At 40.6% G+C, this 20373-nt stretch overlaps 4 protein-coding genes across 5 annotated transcripts; 2 read left to right on the forward strand and 2 right to left on the reverse strand.

Moving 5' to 3' along the window:
- hnf1a (HNF1 homeobox a) lies at nucleotides 1–6642 on the forward strand. Its single transcript, XM_030737471.1, has 10 exons — nucleotides 1–526; nucleotides 1520–1719; nucleotides 1846–2026; nucleotides 2294–2496; nucleotides 2808–2950; nucleotides 3044–3185; nucleotides 3258–3446; nucleotides 3527–3633; nucleotides 5450–5534; nucleotides 5852–6642. The coding sequence occupies exons 1-10, from the start codon at nucleotides 228–230 to the stop codon at nucleotides 5980–5982; spliced, it is 1680 nt and encodes a 559-aa protein (XP_030593331.1). The 5' UTR covers nucleotides 1–227; the 3' UTR covers nucleotides 5983–6642.
- c9h12orf43 (chromosome 9 C12orf43 homolog) lies at nucleotides 6555–9356 on the reverse strand. Of its 2 annotated transcripts, XM_030737472.1 has the most exons (6): nucleotides 9211–9356; nucleotides 8931–8961; nucleotides 7589–7687; nucleotides 7423–7505; nucleotides 7240–7327; nucleotides 6555–7143 (listed from the first exon to the last, which is right to left on the reverse strand). In XM_030737472.1, exons 1-6 carry the CDS (start codon nucleotides 9326–9328, stop codon nucleotides 6795–6797), a joined length of 768 nt encoding a protein of 255 aa, XP_030593332.1. In that variant the 5' UTR covers nucleotides 9329–9356; the 3' UTR covers nucleotides 6555–6794. The 2 variants fall into 2 exon arrangements, with proteins under 2 accessions (XP_030593332.1, XP_030593333.1); XM_030737473.1 differs by lacking the exon at nucleotides 8931–8961.
- A 1172-nt stretch (nucleotides 9357–10528) lies between these two features.
- Nucleotides 10529–17277, reverse strand: unc119b (unc-119 lipid binding chaperone B). The gene is made up of 5 exons (XM_030738216.1): nucleotides 16935–17277; nucleotides 14426–14539; nucleotides 13018–13126; nucleotides 12755–12927; nucleotides 10529–12670 (listed from the first exon to the last, which is right to left on the reverse strand). Exons 1-5 carry the CDS (start codon nucleotides 17167–17169, stop codon nucleotides 12558–12560), a joined length of 744 nt encoding a protein of 247 aa, XP_030594076.1. The 5' UTR covers nucleotides 17170–17277; the 3' UTR covers nucleotides 10529–12557.
- Nucleotides 17180–19884, forward strand: pop5 (POP5 homolog, ribonuclease P/MRP subunit). Its single transcript, XM_030738218.1, has 5 exons — nucleotides 17180–17696; nucleotides 17775–17917; nucleotides 18177–18326; nucleotides 18874–18957; nucleotides 19194–19884. The coding sequence occupies exons 1-5, from the start codon at nucleotides 17677–17679 to the stop codon at nucleotides 19295–19297; spliced, it is 501 nt and encodes a 166-aa protein (XP_030594078.1). The 5' UTR covers nucleotides 17180–17676; the 3' UTR covers nucleotides 19298–19884.
- Nucleotides 19885–20373: the final 489 nt, after the last annotated feature.

The following is a 20373-nucleotide window of genomic DNA, read 5'->3' on the forward strand; positions in this document are numbered from 1 at the left end:
AAATTGACCTTTGAAAGCAAAAACAACAGGTGGAAAGCTAAAAACCGGACAGCTCTGGACACATCGGGAGGAAATTCAGCAGAGGAAAATTAAAGTTTACTTTGAAGAGGGACTGCAGATATAATAATGAGGCCTGGCACTGACTGTGCTGCAATCGTTTGAGCGTGGTAGTGCACATGAGAGCAGTGTTTGTTTGCGAGGCAGTAGTGAGATAAGACATAAGACTAATGGAGGGAGAGGAGAGGGCTGAGGCAGCCAAATCGGGGCCGAAACGTGTGACAGCCCTTCAGGAGCACCTGATCTGGGCCCTGCTGGAATCTGGACTGTCCCGGGAGGTTCTGATCCAAGCCATGGGGGAACTGGAACGAAACAGGGCAAGTGCTGGCAATGAGAAGGGAGAAAGGGGGGATGGAGAGAGCTCAGAGGAGGGAGAAATGGATTTCCCACCACCTATATTCCGAGATCTGGAGAAGCTCCCTCCAGAAGAGGCATCCAAATTGCGGGCTGAAGTTGAGCACCTACTTCAGTAAGTAGATCCTGGCACTTCTCTGGAAGCTTAATGGCAAGAGCGAAAATCATCCTAATGTCTCGGTAACTGCTATTCTCACTCAGCAGTTTTTCCCAGTAGGACCTGATCAGGTCAATTCTGTAAACTGACGACATCCCCATCACTGTTTCTCCTCCTTTTTTCTTTTACCTCCTGTGTATCAAAACCATGTAGCAGAGAGTCGAAGCAACACTTTGCCTGTTAACACCACTATTCTGTTTGTCTTCTTAAACTCGGTCCCCCTCTCTTTACCAAATCCTCCCTCCTTGCCATGCTTCTCTGACTCTCTCTCTGCAATCTGGCTCTGAGGCGAATATAAAGAGGGTTCCTCCTTTGCTAGTTACTAATTACCCACCCTCATCATTACTCCCTGACCATTTCTTAATAAATAAACCATAAGCACAAGGTGAAGATTAATGGAGCAGAGCTGGTCATGTGAGACCGTGTTTGCTCAACGCATGAGTGATATTTCTCCATTCAGTTTTAAGACCCGATTTTGAGTATATGGAACACAGAAACTTCTTAGAAATTATATCACCATCATTTAATGTAAAAATATTTGCTTTGAAAAAGATTTTTTTTTCTGATTACCAAAAAAAACCAACTGAGCATTAAATTAGATGTTAATTAAAATAATTTTGTGTATCTTTGATGACGCTTCCAACTTGAAAATGTTTAATTAGGCTTCATAGACCTTTCATGTTTTCCACCCCAGTGATCTGTAAGGGCTGGACTTTGTTCCTGTGTGTGCTCTCTTATCGCTCTCTGTCAACAAACCTCTCTTTACTTCCCACTATGTGGTCGTACTTTATGTCTCTACTGATGTGACAAACTGCCTGTTTAGCACTTCTCCAGATACCGGTATCTGTTAAGGAAAAGAATAAGTCCAATAAATAAAAATGCACAACACTATAAGGTAGGCAGTTACGCAAAAAATATGTATTTTTAAGCTCAGATGTCTGTGTCCAACAGTGAGGACCCCTGGCATGTTGCAAAAATGGTAAAAAGCTACATGCAGCAGCATAACCTACCTCAGAGAGAGGTAGTGGAGTCCACAGGACTCAACCAGTCCCACCTCTCCCAACACCTCAACAAAGGCACACCCATGAAGAACCAAAAAAGAGCTGCCCTGTACAGCTGGTATGTCAAGAAGCAGTGCGAGATCAGCCAGCGTGAGTACACAAGCAGTGCTGGAGCTCTAAGAGCTACTTTCTGCTTTAAAACACTGAACAAAAATGTGACACAAAGATATGAGGAAAAACTGCTGTGATTAAAACACGCTAACTGTTCTAATCCAGAATTTACCAATGCCAAACATGGCCTTCAAACTGCGGAGGACCAAGGGGAGGAAACCAAGAAAGGACGGAGGAACAGGTTCAAGTGGGGTCCAGCATCCCTGCAGATCCTCTTCCATGCCTACGAACGACAGAAGAACCCCAGCAAGGAGGAAAGAGAGGGGCTGGTGGAAGAGTGTAACAGGTGAAACAGGGTTCTTTTATTTTTTTAACATTTATATTATTTTTTCTTGACCATGTGTGAGGAACTTTAACATGATTACATTTTCTAAATTAGTGGCATCTGATCCTTTATTTCTTTAATTAACAACAGGCTGTTCTTTTTTATTTTGCATGGATTTGCCTGTGTGGTGCAGCCACATGCTGTTAAATCCTTGGATCATAATAATAAAGAGACAATGTAGATCTATAAAATGCCAAATCACGTATCTGTGTACTCTTCCTCTTTTAGGGCCGAATGCCTCCAGAGGGGTGTGTCTCCCTCCCAGCTTGCTGGCCTCGGTTCCAACCTGGTTACCGAAGTTCGAGTATACAACTGGTTCGCTAACCGTCGTAAAGAGGAGGCTTTCCGTCACAAACTGGCCCTTGACACACCTTTCGGCAGCCAAACTGCCTCTTCCTCTAACCCCAACCTTCCACCCAGTCCTGAGCACGGTAATAACCTAGCAACGTTCAGGCAGGCCTGAAGGGTGATACATTGAAATTTGAGAGTGTAATCAGAATGGCTTCCTGAAAAAGGGAGCAAGTGAACAAAGTTGGTGGATCTTTAGACTCTCTTTTAGCCTTTTTTGATCCTTTGGTGTAAAACAGTATCTGCCACACTCTTACAGAAACGACTCTGCTGGATGTGGCAGTTGATATTTTTGATGGCATTTTACCATTTGGCGCAAAATTAGCTGGCACATGTGTAAACAACAAACCTTATGAATGTTCTGGGACTTGATGCTCCTGGTTTTTTTCCCCAGGTGTGAAATACAGCCAGCAAATCTCATGTGACACTGTGAGCTCAGCCAGAGGCAGTGGAGGGGAGAGAGCGGGACGTCTCATGGTTAGTCCAGTCCAGCTGGAGCCAAGCCACACACTCCTCGAGACCCATAACCCCAAGCTGGTGAGAGCTTGCATCACGATTCCTTGTTATTCAATACTGTAGATTACCAGCATCCACTGCTGCCCTTGTGAACACGCCATCCTCTGGTTTCAGGTGTCCAGTGGTGGCCCACTACCCCCAGTAAGCACTCTCACCTCCCTGCACAGTCTGTCTGCCTCACCTGCATCCTCACAGAGCCTCATCATGGCCTCAGTGCCCAGCGTCATGAGTCTGGGGGAGTCCTCTCTTCTCATTGGTAAGATTGACACTTTTTTTTTTTGGTAATAAGTATAAACATTCTCAGACCAATATCAATGTGATTTCACAGGTTTAGCCTCCACACAACCTCAGACTGTGCCTGTCATAAACAACATGGGCGGCGGTTTCACAACTCTGCAGCCCATCTCATTCCAGCAGCAGCTTCATGCCTCTCCTCAGCAGCCAATATCACAGCAGCTTCAGAGTCACATGGCTGCCAGTCCATTCATGGCAACCATGGCACAGCTGCCATGTCACAGTAAGGCTGCAGCAACATAATGACATGAGATCAACACGTTATTCCCGAGTAAAGATTCATTCATCTACTTGTCATTTCAGTGTACAGCAAATCGGATTCACCCCAGTACCACGCCCCCAGTTTGCTGTCTCAAGCCATGGTTATCACTGAAAGCAGCAGCCTGGCCAGCCTCACTGCTGTCAGACAGGTACTGGGTCTGGAGAAAATTTAGCATGTCTGTTAACAGCATTAATAATCAAAATTTTCAATTTAATTTGATTTATTATGCACCAAATCACAACAGTCACCTCAAGGCACTTTTATATTATAAGTTAAAAACTATACAATAATTACAGAAAAAAAACAAAAACAAAAAAAAACCAATCATCAACCCCCTATGAGCGAGCACTTGGCAACAGTGGGAAGGAAAATTCCCTTTTTAACAGGAAGAAACCTCTGGTGGCACCAGGCTCAGGGAGGGGCAGTCATCTGCTGCAACCAGGTTTAAAGAAGGGAGACAGGACAAAAGACATGCTATGGAAGAGAGCTAGAGATCAATAACAAATAACAATTAAATGCAGAGTGGGGGATAAACAAGGTCAAAAGAGGTGAATGAAAAGAAACACTCAGTACGTCATGGGAACCCCCCCACCAGCCTAGGCCTATTGCATTGTAACTAAGGGAGGGTTCAGGGTCACCTGATCCAGTCCTAACTATAAGCTTGATCGAAAAGGAAAGTTTTAAGGCTAATCTTTAAAATAGAGAGGGTGTCTGTCTCCTGAATCCAAACTTGGAGCTGGTTCCACAGAAGAGGCGCCTGAAAGCTGAAGGCTCTGCCTCCCATTCTACTCTAATTGCAGCATTTTGGATCAGCTGAAGGCTTTTCAGCTAGCTTTTAGGACAGCCTGATAGTAATGAGTTACAAAAGTTCAGCCTAGAAGTAACAGATGCATGAATTAGCGTTTCAGCATCACTCTGAGACAGGATGTTCCTAATTCTAAAAATATTGAGCAAATACAAAAAAAGCAGTCCTACATATTTGTTTAATATGTGCATTGAAGGACAAATCCTGGTCAAAAGTGACCCCAAGATTCCTCACAGTGTTACTGGAGGCCAAGGTAATGTCATCCAGAGTAAGTGTCTGGTTAGACACCATGTTTCTAAGATTTGCAGAGCCGAGTACAATAACTTCAGTTTTATCTGAATTTAGAGGCTGAAAATTAGACATCATTCAGGCTGTTGTGTCTTTAAGACATTCCTCCAGTTGCTGTCTGTCATCTGGCTTCATGGACAGATAAAGCTGGGTATCATCAGCATAACAATGAAAATGTCTGCAATGTTTTATAATAATACTGCCTAAGGGAAGCATGTATAATGTAAATCGCATTGGTCCTAGCACAGAACCCTGTGGAACTCCAGAATTAACCTTAGTGTGTGAAGAAGACTCCCCATTTACATGAACAAATTGGATTCTATTAGATAAATGATTCAAACCACTGCATCGCAGTACCTTTGTTCCCTATGGCATGCTCTAATCTCTGTAATAAAATATTAAGGTATCAATATCAAATACTGCACTGAGGTCTAACAGGAAAAGCACAGAGATGAATTCACTGTCAGAAGCCATAAGGTCATTTGTAACCTTCACTACTAACAGGGACTTAGAAGAGACCTAATGTTTAACAATCAACATTTAACTGTTTTATTCATCAGTGCAGCTGAGAATGCTATATTGTTCTTTGTGAATTTTTATGCTTCAATCATTTTTGCTGGTTTTTGGTTTGTTTATTGGTGGTCTGGGCAAAGGCACCATCTGGGAACTGGGTTTTGTGGGGTGGAGGACAGGAGGAGAGAAGGTGCAGAGAGGCATGTAAAACTGTAACTCTGCTTCCTGGTCTCAGCCTTGCAAAGTCACATTTCTGGGGATTTCATAAATTTGGCCGTAATTTTAAACGTAATCAATCATTTGAATATGTCTGACATATAATGACAATAAAATTGATTCTGATTCTTGGTTCGGGCAGATTCTGACCACAGACCCTGAGGAGCAGGAAGACACACCTTTACGGGAAGACTCTCTAAACCTGCAACCACACTCACCTGCGCCAGGTACACAGATGTAAATAGAGCTTTACTCCACAGCATATACACTCATCAGCTACTTTCTTAGGTACAACTGCTAAAGTGCTCATTAATGCAAATATCTAATCAGCCAATCACATCGAAGCAACTCTACACATTTAGGCATGCAGACTTGGTCAAGATGACCTGCTTAAGTTCAAACTAAACATCAGAATGGGAACGAAAGGTGATTTAAATGACACCCTCAAATCCCTATGTAGCCTGATCCACACACAGATGAACAAATGTCCTAACAGAAATGCGTTTTGCAAAGAATCTAAAGTCCCTTTTTTTTTTGTCAACAGTTTCCTCTGAGAGCCTTGAGCTGTATCCTTCCTCTCAGAGGACAGAGAGCCATCAATCTCACCTTCTCTCACCTTCACCGACGGAAATCAGCTCCTATATTCCTCCACAAATGGTTTCTACCGCACAATAAAACCATCTCCTGACTGTCAGCTGGATTCAGGAGGGTGTTATTGGGATGGACAGCTACCAGAGTTGTCAATTTCCAGAAAATCATGGGGCCGGTACTACAAAGCAAGTTCAACATACCCGGGATATATTTTCAGCATCTGGCTTCACTTAGTCCAACATCAGTATTCAGGCAAAGCGGTCACAAGAAAGTGGTTATGAACTTGATGTCAAGCCAGGGTTTATCAATTTATATATTGAAAGAGATTGCACTGGCAACATCTGATCAATCGTAACAAAAATATGATTAGGTTACATGTAATACACACAGGGCAGCAAACCTGCTGCACCTGCTCCAGAGCAGGTAAGGTCTGCAGCAGAGGTTACCATGGAGATGTACCACCGTTAAAAGAACAGCTTTTGTAATACTGAAAATCCAGAGTTACACCTGACGTTACCTGGATTAGCCCAAATCCTGCTTTGTAGTACAGGCCTCTGGAATCAGGGCTTTGATCTTTCAAACACTGACTGACTCAAACTTCAAACTGTAACTGAAACAAGGACAGACAGAATATTCACTCTTGACACAGCAGAGAATCAATGGAAAATTAACATCAAAATGTATTTTTATTCAATTGTAAATGTTTCAGAATTTAACAAAATGTAAATTGACCTGAACGGCATGTTATCTGAATTTTTTTTTACTCACCTTGAAATACTTTCACTTTGTTTTTTTTTACATTATCATTAATGACAAAGTAAAGATGATTCCCAGTTCAACCATGAGCTCTGGAATAAAGATATTTTCAATCTCTGAATGCAGACAATCATTAAAAATCAGTTCAAAGCTTCTTCCTCTGTGTTTCCTTCTCTCCTCTTCTTCTTCTTTTTCCGCGTTCCTTTGACTTGCACATGTTCCTGCTCTGAGTTTGTGAGCTCACCATTGCTCTGAGCATCAGGAGTAGAACCCGAGTCCCCCTGCTCCCTGTCCTTTTGAATCTTCTGCCTCTTCTTTTTTTTCTTAACAACGCAGCTCACTTCTCCCTCTGTAGCCGCCTTCTTTGTCTTTACTTTTTCCAAGCAGGGAGGCTCTGTCGAAGGAAGTGAGAGTGCTGACGAGGGTAACAGATCTTTGAGAGACACCGCTGCCTCTTTCAGCCTCATTTCCATCTCATCGTCGCTGTCACTGAGAGCGGCATAAAGAAGAATAACGTCATTCAGAAAGATTAAAAATTAATCAATATTTTTGGGAAGAAAACATTAACAAGAAAAATAAAAGGACCTTGAGCTGGGAGCAGGCCGACGTCTGACAGGGGCGGGAGGATCTTCGGCTTTCTTTCCTGGGACTGATGTGGAAAACAGACGAAAACCTAAAAAAAAAAAAAAAAGAAAAAAGAAAACTGCAAGGTTTAAAGAGATGAAGACAAGTTCCCACAGAAACAAAAGCTCCTTAAAGAGACTTTACCTTCATCCTCCTCCTCATCATCTTTGTTACATTTAGTTGATTCCAAACAGGATAAAGTTTGAGGTTGTATCTCTGAAATGCAGCTGAAAGGCAAATATAATGATCAGACAATTATAGAGCAATCACTGATTATAACCCAGAATTTCTGGTTTCTGTAATCAGTTACCTGTCAAGAAAGCGTCCTAACTTTCGGGCAACATGTGTCTGAAATCCTGCGGTGACCTGGAGCTCGTTGCCATCGTGTTCATGGTCAGCAACAACAAGACTGTTGTGCAAAAGAAGAATATGAAGCTCATTTAATTCCTGATGTTAATATTAAAAAAAAAAAAAAAAGAAGAAGAAAAACATTACCAATGTTTCTGAGATAAAATCACTTTGTTGGTGCAAAAATACTGTAGCGTCCCTCAAACAGACCACAGTGAAAACAGTTTACTTGCTGTTTATTTGGAACCAAGCACAGGCTACTGTGGGCCGTAGTCAACGCCCAAAACAACAGAACTGTTTTTAAAAACAACTGCAACACTCTTCAGCCGCGTGTGTGTGTGTGTGTGTATGTCTCTCTCTCTCTCTCTCTCGCGTGGGCACCAGCACACGTTCCCCACCCCCCCCCATGCACTCAGCCAACCACCAGCATGTTCTCTTGCAGATTCTGTCATAGGTAACCAAGATGATTGACAAGCTTCGCAGCCTCTAAGTCATTACACATTTAAGGACACACAGTTAATCCTATTGCTGCAGTGTAAGAATGCCTCTGCCTGAACTAAGTAGAAATTCTGAACACTTTAAAGTTAACACATCAAGAAACTTATAATCCAGTCTGTTACAATACGATTTTATGCCTGTCCAAATATAATGTCTTTGACATTTTTAGATTAGATTCAACTAAAGAAATTGGAGCAAATGGTGTGTTTTTGCAACAAGATAATAATAATTAAGTGCCTAAAGATACAATTTAAAATTCGTTCTATGCCAAGCTGTCACAACACTGCTTCATGCCTTGAGGTATGTGCTATTATTATGCTTCAGTGATTCTCCCTGAAGAATTGACCAGGCAACAAACGGTATACATTCTTGTTGAATTATTGTTACTTAGTGAGTGATTCATTTGCAGAACAGTCAGATATCTTACAAAAAGTAAGTGCAATTTTAAGTACATCAGTTTTTTTTTTCCATATTCACCGAGTTTACTGTCATTACATGCATATTCAAATTTACAGTTAGTGGAAAGGTACAAAACCTTAAATATTCCACATATTTATGATTCAAACTATTGATCTAGATCTGGAAATACTCTGAACTTTCGATACATTTCCGCTCCTGTGCAGCAGTGAAATGAACAACAGTGCATTTTATTGAATATATGGAGTGGTTAATAACTTCACAGCGGTTTTCACGCTTTGCAAAGTCATCCAGTGGCGCCAAAGAGCCACTGTGTTTCGGCCCAAGACCGCATATTTGATATCTGTGCACCAGAAAGAGTTAGTGGACATTTTAATGGTAACACTTACCGTTTTGACTCTTTCCCACTGCCGTCCCCATCTTTAATCAAAGAGAGTTACAGTGATCAACAGAGTAACGCTGCACCTGATAAAATGTCAGACTGTGAGCTAAGCTCTGATAGTCCTACCGTAATATTGTTAAATTTAGACAATGAAATGCCTTTATGGTTTTATTAACTGACAATAAAACCTTCTTTGCATGGACTATAAATATTCGGTGGTAACTTCACGTCTCTAATGGGAACAGCTGGCGGTTGCATGTATGTTAACTTGGTCCCTGAGTCCAAACCTTTGGTTTTGATAGACTTCGTCTCCCAAACGGCCTCCTGACATCGTCTAAGCTCTTCGTCGTCACTGCTGCTGGAGTCGTCCGAAATCCCAACCATCTTTTTAGCGGGGGCCGCCATGATAAAACACGTGCTGTTAGTGTTGTGTTTTCAGCTGAGGATTCTGGGTAATGTATTTTGTTAGCAGGGAGGGGGGAAAAAAAGAGGGGGAGGAACCATTTCTCGTATTCATCATTACTTTCATAGAGTTTTAAGAAACAAATGGGGGTAAATCAGGGTTAAATACTATTCTCAAACTTAAATGAAGCTTGAAGCCGAAGTTAGTTTTATGGGTCCTGTGTGACTGTTTTTGTACCTTTATGGAGTCTCTTTTCTATTGCAGTCACTATTAAAACTATTAAATGCAATTTTTCAAGGGGGAAAACAGCACCTCTTATAACTCATTGATGCTGATATTATGTTTGGTTGTCATCACATGGCCCACCTCAGACCAAAGGTGAAAACATCTCTTTACCCTCTGCAGTTTGTATACAGGCAAAATCTGGGAGTGAATCATCTACATGCTGCAGAGAGCTGACTGCAATTTAGATAGTAATGACTGCACAGTGAAGTGCATTTAACATGATTCAGCTGCTGCTCCGGAGAAACAGAAGCTACAGGAAACGTCAGTAACCATATTCACCGCTACCTGACAGAGGCCGCATTATGTGAGATTGGGTGGTGTTCTGTTTGATTTGATGATGTGCAGTACAGGAAACTGTGCTGTCTTCATTCCTGTTTACCTCATACACCTCACACTTTCAATACAACTCCGGGTCATGCCACCCACAGAAACAGTCTGCAGATGATTCTGCAGTGATTGGATGTATTAGTGATGGGCAGGAGGAGCACAGAGCACTTGTGAATGATTTTGGAGTGATCTGGAGAGGAATCATTTGCTTCTAATGGGAATAAGACCAGAGCGATGGTGGACTTTAGAAGGAAGAGGGCGGTTACACGGCCTGTGTCTATCCTGGAACAGGAAGTTGCTGTGGTGGTGGAGTACAAGATACCTAGGTGTCCATATCAACAACAGGCTGAACTGGAAGACCAACACAGAGGCTGTACACAGCAAGGAGATGAGCTGGATCGATTTCCTAAAGAAGCTGAGATCCTTTAACATGAAACATGATCATTTCCTGTCACTCAGTTGCAGTTTGCTATGGTCTGCTGGGGGAACAGCATCAGAGCTGGTGACATCGGCAGACAATAAACTGATTAGCAAGGTCTACTCTGTGATTGGCTAGAAAATATGGGATAAATAAAATGTTTTTCATCTCATTCATTCACCTTTTCTTTTTATTTACATCAAATTGGATCATACATAAACATCATTTGTAAAACTAGTCAATATAAAAACTGGTGACCATGCAACAGGTGACAGAAGGAGTCCATAAAGTCCAACTTACAAAAAAAAAAAAAAAAAAAAAGAGGGCACAGTTGTTTAAAAAAAAAAAAAGTGTGCTTAATATATCCCACCTGTCGTGGGTACTAATGGACCACATAATGTGTTGTCACTTCTCTTCCTCACTGTAAAAAATGTACAACAGCTAAAGAGGGATACACCCTGTTTTATACATGGTAATGCTACATCAATGAAGAAAAAGAATGCAACATGAGGTAATTTTGCTTCCCTTCAGCTTACTGCTACAGGTGGATGGGTTCCTCACATTAAATAATGAAAAATGGATTCAAGGCACATAGAATCAATAACAGTACAACAAGAGGAAGCCCTGATAAATGTATGACTTAAATGCATATTGTCAAATACACTTTACTGTGAGTTTTCATTATTATTACCTGCCTTACAGGCATTCATTTCAGTAATCTAAAAAACAAATAAATGGAACTAAGAAGCGATATTAGATAATCACACTGCAAACGGAGCCCAATTTCAAACTCATAACTGTAGCTGTTCTGAATAAATTATGGACAACTTTTCAGCATTATGCAATTCAGAGCGTCACAGGAAATCACCTCTCCTACAAGTAGGCCTTCTAGCAGGGCTGGTATTGCATTAAGACTGTAAATGTACACAATGGAAACTAGTGTACAATTTAAAAATCACACAATTTGTAATAAACAGGTTAAAATTGCACAGTCACCAGTATCCTCTATTAAACAGGTCAACGACTGCATCTACCCTAGTGCAGCATTAAAAATAGATCCAACTACCAAGTTACGTCCCTCTGTACTGTCAAGTTGTGTGCTACTGTGGTATTTCATTAGTAAACTGAGAACCTAGCCTCAAAGGAGAAGAACGTGCTCTCAGTTCAATAGGTATACCGCACTTTTGGCCAAACTCAGTTGCTAAAGAGTGGGGTTCACAGCACTGCTGTGAAAACTAAACCAGGATGAATTAAGTGTGCAGTTACACATTGGAGTGGGCAAAGAAGGCAGAACAAACACTTCTGGACGTGGACAGCACATAAAGACATTTAAAGTCTAGTAACTAGATTCTACTGCTTTCCCAGAGTTTGATAGAACTAAGAGAAGGAAAAGCATTTGTTATAAAAATGTAACAGAGCTTAGCAGAATGAAAAAATCACACCTGAAATTATAAAAAAAGAAAGAAAGAAAAAAAAAAGTAGCATGCCATCCTTCAATTAAAGGATAATCTACCAGAGAAGATGCTGGTCAACTTGTACTTCATAAAATGGACACCAAGCTTAAATAGCTGACAAACAGTAGCAATTTCTCACAATTCATATCTGATCAAGAATCAAACTCAGAAATATTAACGCTACATCTATTAACATAATAATACAGAATCATCTAGTTAATGCTTGCTTTTCCATAAAGGAAACACAATTGTCACTTGCAAAAGGTAGTTTAGCTCAAAAAAAAAAAAAAATTTTTTTTTTTTTTTAACATCTGTAATCAAATGAAATACAACTAACAGTCTATAGGCATTGCCACAAGAGCTCTGTAACTCAAAATGTCCCTTTCCAGCAGAGACAGCAGGAAATTAAGGCAAAAGTGTTCAAGCAGTTACATTATACATGTATGACAACCCAAATGGAGAACAGAAAGCTTTCAGTCAGATAGAACAGAAATACTGAATTAAACATCCTCTCTGAGTCCCAGAAACTGAGCTCTTAGAGGTACTGATGAATGGATCCGTGATTGCACATGAAGGCAGATATGGTCTGGTCTGGGTTTTTTTTTTGTCGTTAAGTATGGTGCTGCATTCTGTTTAAAAAAAAAAAAAAAGAAGAGAAAATTTCTGCCTTCACCCCATTTACTGAGGGGTGCAATCCAGGAAATCTGTCTCCTGGGTGGTATTGCATTCTTTTCTCCCCATCAGGTATTACAGACCACCGTTGTAGGCATAGTCTGCCTTGTTGTGCATGATGAGTTTGTTATCCACAAAGTAGAAACTGTCTGATCTGGTCTCATAAGGGTGTGCAACCATTTGGCGAACTGGAAAAGGAGAAGGACAAACATCAAAGAAGACAAACATTTATGCAGAGCTGGTTAATATGAACAAAACAGAACAGATCTTACTGAGGTCGTCTGGAAGCTGCGGAAACTCATAAATGTGTTCGCATGTGTTGCGGCTGTTAGGAATGCAAAAGCCAAAGTCAAAGTCAAAGTTCTTGAGAAGGCGTCCCTGGAAGTAATGCCGCTCAATCATACGGAAGCTGTTAATGGGTCGGTCACCCACTGTGAACTCCACTCTGCAGAGAGGGGAAAGGAAACAATTAAAAAAAAAAACACAGGCAAGGCCGATCATTATGCAGTCACATTGTTACAGTCCATTTACTCACGTTGCACCAACTGTGCGGAGTTTTAGGAAGGCTGGTGTAAACTGGTATCTGACAAAACGCCCTGCACTCGTGTCAGCATCTCCACTCTCCTCTTCATTCTCCACAGGACCTGATACAGAAGATTAATTCAGCTGACTGGCATACATGCTTTACCGTAGTCCCTGAAATATAAATATTGTCTGTCTTTTCAAATTATTATCATGCAACAAACATCCTCAAAAGGCTGTGACAGAACTGACTGAGCATAGTTTGAAATATCAGTGTCAAATCAAATCAGTGTTTTATGGAAAAATCTAAATACATGCACAGGGTGGGCTACTAGTGAAAAGGGGTGCAATAACAGGTAACAGTTTATAAATACTTAGGAATATGGTTTGATCCTGCTTTATCTTTTTCACATCATATTAATGTATTGCAATGGAAGGGCAAAGCCAGACTTGGTTACTTGTACAGAAATCGTTCATTTACCTTGGCTGCAAAATGTACCATTGTTGAAAAAAACCATCCTCCCCTTATTTGATTATGGAGATATAGTATATAGACATGCATGTAGAGGGACTTTCATAAGTTGGATAAAATTTATCATTCTGCAGTTCGCTTAGTCACAAATGCTTCTTTTTCAACACATCACTGTCAGCTTTATTCTCAGGTTAAATGGCTCTCCTTACATACTCACCATAATATTCACTGATTTACTTTCATTTATAAGACCCTTTTGGGTTATTCACCTTCATACCTATGTCAGTTACTGCAACCAGGTTCTGTTACAAGATATAATACACGTTCTTCACAAAACTGGCTCGATGGCTTTTGCTTTTGCTGCTCTGAATGACTGGAACTTGTTTCCGAAAACATTGAGACTGACTACGTTTGTTTCAGTTCCCATTTTTAAAAGCCATTTAAAAAACTTTTTTAAGGATGTTTGTAGATGTTTTACTTAATGTGGTTACTGTGATTTTATGATTATCATTTGTTGTGTACTGTTTTGTTGCTGTTCTGTATTGTTTGTCTATTCCCTTCCCCTCAAAATGCTTTGCCTTTTGCCAGGTCATAGTTGTAAATAAGAAATTGTTCTGAATCTGTTTGCCTGGTTAAATAAAGGTTTAAATAAATATAAATAAAGTAACAATGGGTCCCTCTTATGAGAATTTACATTCTTTGATTTAAAAAAAAATATCTGTTGAGATAAAAGAACGAACAGCATCCTCCCAACTGGGCTGCTGATCTCATGCTTGGTTACACGACCTTTTTGAACAAACGATATCTCAAGGATATAACTGAACAGCTTTAAGGCGTTTGTATGCATGCATGCATGCATCATAATTTCTGCAAGTCACTCAGGTCTGTCCTATATTTTTAAAGAGTACTAAGCTTGGTGTATACAGGCAAATTTTAATGCATCACTTACCGCTGTTGGGAGGTTTGGCAATTTCAAACAGGACTGTCCCTGTCTCAAGATCTCTGATTTTGAAACGTGTGAAGTCAACATTGTAGATATTATCTTCAAGTCTGCAAAGATAGTCTGGAATGTGGAGGGAAAATAATACAAGTTAAGCACAGACAATTAGCTTGTAAGTGAGGCGATTAACCCTCTGAGGTCTAAATCATTATAGGTAGCATACCCTAACCCTATACCAGGGGTAACCAACTCCAGGCCTCGAGAGCCGGTGTCCTGCAGATTTTAGATGTGATCCTGATCCAACACACCTGAATCAGGGACACATCTAAAACCTGCAGGACACCGGCTCTCGAGGCCTGGAGTTGGCCACCTCTGCCCTATACTGTAATATTGTAAATAACTAAACATGAATAACTTGAGCTTATTATATGATATTGTACTACAGTATATTTCTAACTTATTAGGCAGCTCTTTCTTTCTCTTGACAGTATTTTCTTTAAAGATGAAACACATTTTGAGGTCAACTTGAAAGAAAGGCAGATGTGAAATGTAAAAGTGAGGTCAGAGGTCAAATGTCACATTTGATATCTGGATGCAAAATATAATGTGATATTTAGAATCCCCGTACACCAGTATCATTTCATAAATGTTGCCAGTATAAGGCAGTATCATTTTAAGCACATTTTTAAAAATAAAAAGACGTTTTATTAAAGTTTGATCTTATTTGTCTTTGAAGAAGAGGTCAGAGGTCCAAAGTAATGCAATATTAAGAATCCCCAAATATCATTCCCTACATGCCTATATATTGGATGTGATACATCTGCCGTTTGCTAGGGGAAAATATTCCCCAACTATTTTGCAATGGTTTCTGGAGGTTGCCGGCTCTCGCTGTGAGAAGTCGGATGCAAAGAAGGTGCTGCATCAAAAATCTCCTACTGATTGCGTTGGTTGGTGCCACAGTTGCCTGTGGTTTCTCATGTTTGTCTGCAACATTTGCTAACTACTAGCAGAGCGGTAGTAAAACTTGAAAAAGTGTGATGCAAAGGATCGTCAGAGCTGCAGCCAACATATTTCAAAATTTGCAACTTTTACTTGAAGGCAAATGGTCTGCATTTTCAGTTTATGTTCCACTTATTAAAATGTAACAACAGCCCAGAGAGCTGCCAGGCAGTGTTTGCAGACAAGTTGGTCACTTCCATGCAAACTGCAGGTGACCGCAGGAATATGCTAGAGACCAAAGCAATCACAAGGAGGTTTTTGACAACTGGTTGGGGAATACAAATTTTTCCTAGTGACAGGTGGGTCGCTAGGAAAAAATGGGGGTCATTCTGGGCCTGTGTGACTGGGGCTTTATCAATCACTTACCCAACAACTGCCATCAACCTCCAGAAACCACTTGCAACCACTCAAGGAATACTCATTTTCCCCCCTCATGACCAGTGGTTGCCAGATAGTCACAGACTGGTCTCCTTAATGTAACAACTTTGTAAAAGTCACACAACTGTTTGGAGCACAAAGGCTGACTGAGAACTGAGACTGCCGTTAATGAGCAACTTGGCTTTATGCATAGGTTATCTGGGTCCCGCAAATTGCACGAGTGGTGACTAATGCTACAGCACATGTTCCTAGCATTTAAACAATGTAGTGAGATACAGGAGAAGAAATGCCATTGTTGTCTGGACCAGAAAAAAGCCAAAAACAACTGAAGACATTAGTCACTAGCTGCTGTAGTCAACCGGGTGTCCAATGACAAACCATGGGATACACAATGCATTCAAAGCAGGTCGGTTACTAGTCGGGTGAAGGTGATTGCACAGCAGGGGAGCAAATGGAAAGAAGCCAGCAATCCAAATGAATTACTTAGTGGTGCTCACAGCTTTTTTAATCTACCAACTGATTAAATAACTGTGTGCGAACTTGGTCCATCATAGTGATGAGCACAAAAGATGAACTGATCATTAATGAGCAGGCAGCTTTGTCAGAACTTAAACTGTGTGCTTTATAATAATTTAAATAACAGAAGGGATCATAGTGATGATTAGCAGAGGTGGAGGACAAAATAAACCTTAAAGATTGGTCACTACATTTACACTTGGAAAGTAATGGAAACACATATAGCTGCACGTGTTATCTGCCAAACAGCCTTACCTAAACACATATTGGTGAGACCACAATGCGTTTTCAGCTGTTTGCCCAGAACACCCCCACCCCCGCTGAGCCAGTCCAGCCTTTACCACAGGGTGGCCCAAACAACGCTCGCTCTGGGGCTCCAAATTCCCACTTGCGTCCTTTCGCATATTTTTTTTTTTTTTGCTAAAAACCCAGTAAACTTTGTGTTGTCTGTATCACAAATGTATCACACATATGCAGTATACTGAACAGTTTAGTAGACCTACCCTTTGGTCGGCTGCTCTCAAACTCCTTTGCTTAACATTAGCCACAGTTAGCATACGTAACTAGTTAGGCGATGCAATATCACTGCCTTTGATAAGTTTAACAATAAGTTCGCAGATCATACCTTCCGTAACAGCTCGGAGGCCCAGGACATGGTCCGGGGTAATATCTCTTCCTAGAGCCCGGAGTTCATCCTCTGTGACCGCAGGCCACTTATCCGTTTGGCTGCGCCTCGACTTCAGCTTCTTCAGCATGCCTCCGCCGCTCTTTCTGTCCTTATGGCTGCTCTCCGTGCCGCTGTCTGCGTCAGTCTGCCCCTTGCTGACTGTTTGTAACGGTTTGTTGCGGGAACCGTTCATTTCAGACACCGTGGCAACAGTTTTGCTTATCACTTGCTGTGCTTATCAATTGTTGTGCGACTTGACAAACTAGGAGGGTAATATCAAGATGGCGTGAAACGTGTTAGAGAGATGGTAAAGTCAGATTGTGATTGGCTGAGAACTCTGTAGGTTGTCATAGTTACCGCAGGGTATGAATGGTTTAATGTCCGGCTTTTCCCGTTTCCTTATGAGCTACTTGCATCGGGTAGCTTCTAACGCGCAGGAGGGATCTAATTTTTCTTTTTTTTTAAAGGACTGTTTTATCTAGTCTGAAAGCACTCTATCGACCGTTTATTCATCTTCCGAGTAATATTTGATATTATTTCACTTTTTTATTCGGATGTGTTGTTGAACTGGTATCCGCAAAATCGTGCTGCCTTGTGTGGATGTCAACTATATATTACACTCTACTGGCCAGCATGCGGCGCTAGTGCGTTTGTCTAGTTTTGTTGACGGAAGTTCCAACGGAAGTAGGGTAAAGTAGCGATGGTGCGGCTGAAGTCGAGGTAAAAATGTGCTCTCCGTGTACTATTTGCTCCAGCGTGTGTGTTCATAGTTACTCACGGTGCATTTTCTGCTTGTAGGTATTTACTGTGTGAAGTCAACGTGTCAGACAGGAGCCGCCTGTTGCTGCTCGACGACCGAGCAGTTTCAGCGGCAGTGAAGGCAGCGGTGGCCCGCACACATGGGGACTATGGAGCCGCTCTGTGCAGCATTAGATTTTGTGGTAAGCCATTGTGTAAGACAAGGACAAAGCTCCAACACTTAAAAATGAAGTGAAAGTAGTTCATATACAAATCAACACTTAAATTAACTTTAAAATTGATGTAGCTCTTCTGTGGAATCTGATAAAGTAAAATAAACGGAAATAATAATACTACTCCGATAGCCCTTTGGCTCCTGGGGTGATGATACTGCTCTTGATATTATGCTAATGTTGCTGTAAATGTTGTTTTACTTTTCTATTGTTTGTCTTTTCGTTCTAGTTAAATATCTGAATGCTCACACTGGAATAGTATTTCTACGTTTCCCCAAAAGATGTTACAAACTCCTGTGGTCAGCATTGCCTTTCATTACCAGTATTGAAACTCGTGGGCAAAAAATACCTTGCTTTTTCAACTGTTTGCATGTAGGAGGTAAGGAAAAACATAAACTCACATTTCAGAATGAATCGGCTAACAGCTCTTTGGGAATCATTTTGTTGGTAGAAAGATCATACTGTGTGGTCTTTGGCATTTTTTTGTTTTAGACTCGACTGTGTTTTTGTGACAGGCTGCCTTCTGACAAGTGCCTAAACGTACAGTTTAAAATTGGTTCTTTTTCTTTACTAGGTTTTCTGTTATGTGTACACACAAAATTGGTCCATCCTTGTCTTTTTTTTATACTTTAATGATTCATACATAATTGTTAAGTGGCTTAATTCCCCCCACCCCCCAAAAAGATCCTTTAAAAATCATCAAGGCAGCCAGTGGCCAAAAAAACCCCCAAAAAACTTAGAAAGACTTCAGAAGTCTTGGAGAACTACTGATCAAGACCATTTAAAAAAATTGCAAGAATGGCTGCTCCTAGGAAGGAAAATATAAAGAAAGCAGGGGTCACTCAAGACTTTTGCACAGTACTTTACATTTTAACTGCCTTTAATCTAATTTGAGATGTTTTTGCTTTTTTGTTTGTTTGTTTCAGGGACAATTAGAACGTGTCAGAAGTTTCTGATCCGATACAACACCCAGCAGCTCCACCGAATGCTTCCTAAATGTAAAAGCGAAGGTAAGGGATTTAATTGAATGCTAAATTTTGCAGTTTTGGTCAGTGTGTTTCTTAATACTTCACTAATAAGATCCCCATAAAGATGAAATGTTTCCCATTTGAAATTTTACAAGATGTGATGAAGCTCTTCATAATATTAAGACCCGTTTAAAACTTATAGTTTACTGAAGACATAAAACGTTAGATCTCGGTAAAGAAAATGCAGCTTGACTGGTTTCTCTTCTTTTCATTTGCAGAAGAAAAGCAGCAGGTTCGCGAAGCCATTCTGAGCTGCTCGCTAATAGGAGGCAGCAAGGAAGCATTTGAAGAGGAATCGGAGAGTGAGGAGGAAGAAGAGTGACTTCACAACATGTTGGCACCTATGTTTGGGTTCTAGGATGCCTGGTTGTGGTTGTTTTTGTTATGTGACTGAAAGAAAAGTCAGAGTATGAAGCATTTGAAGAAATGGATACACAACTGCAAGAGTACCATGCAGCAGCTTCTCAGTGCCTTTGTTACTTTAACAATTTATACATATGCTCTCCTGAAGAGTCAAACATTTTATATTGTGTAATTTATTTGTATTAGTACTTAGTTTTGCTATCATCTTTATTTTGTTTATAAATTAAAGCCCTCTTTTGAAAATGCTGTATTTGCAACATTGTCCTAAGATTTAGTTTCAACCCCTTGCTCACATAGACCATCCAGACATTAACAGTAGTCAATGGTATATTTGGTATATTTGGTAACATCATTTTATTAAGAATATGCCATTCATTGTACTTGTTTATGAGAGCATCTTTCTATAGCGTGTGTTGTTACAGCTGGGGAACATAACAGTATACAAAAATATGGACAGTTTAGACTAGAATTTATTAATCCCTTTTGGAGGATTCCATCAGGGGAATTAAAGATTGAAATGGATTGAACAGGTATTCGTGTTGTGTGCTCATGTGTTCAAGTGGCTGCAGTTCCAACAGAATAAAAAAAAAAAAGACTGCAGCAGATTAGAATCAAGTATAACAACATTTATACATTTACTGAATCACCATATTCTCTTAACGCTGGGCATTCTCAACTCCTGGGTATCCCTGATATGATCATCTCAGGTGTACAGCATCCTCTGAGCAAACAATTCACCTACTGTTCACATATTTTGTGTGTGAGGGGCAGCCAAAATGGCTAGGTTTGGAAGTCCTGGATGAATTGAGGGGCTGTACCAAGGGCCAGTACAAAGATAATATATATTATTTTAAATTGTAAATTAGGCAAAGCTCGTGTATCTGAAAAAACAGAGCTGGAAAACAAACAGCCTACCAAACTCATTTTATCACCCTAAACCCATTAAACTAATCCTAATCTGACTTGCATGTTATTACTACGTTTCCCATGATGCCTCGCTGGCTGTCGCTAATAAACAGATTGGCAGGCAGTACA

The sequence above is a fragment of the Archocentrus centrarchus genome, chromosome 9 (genome assembly GCF_007364275.1).
Source record: "Archocentrus centrarchus isolate MPI-CPG fArcCen1 chromosome 9, fArcCen1, whole genome shotgun sequence".
Lineage (NCBI taxonomy): Eukaryota > Metazoa > Chordata > Actinopteri > Cichliformes > Cichlidae > Archocentrus > Archocentrus centrarchus.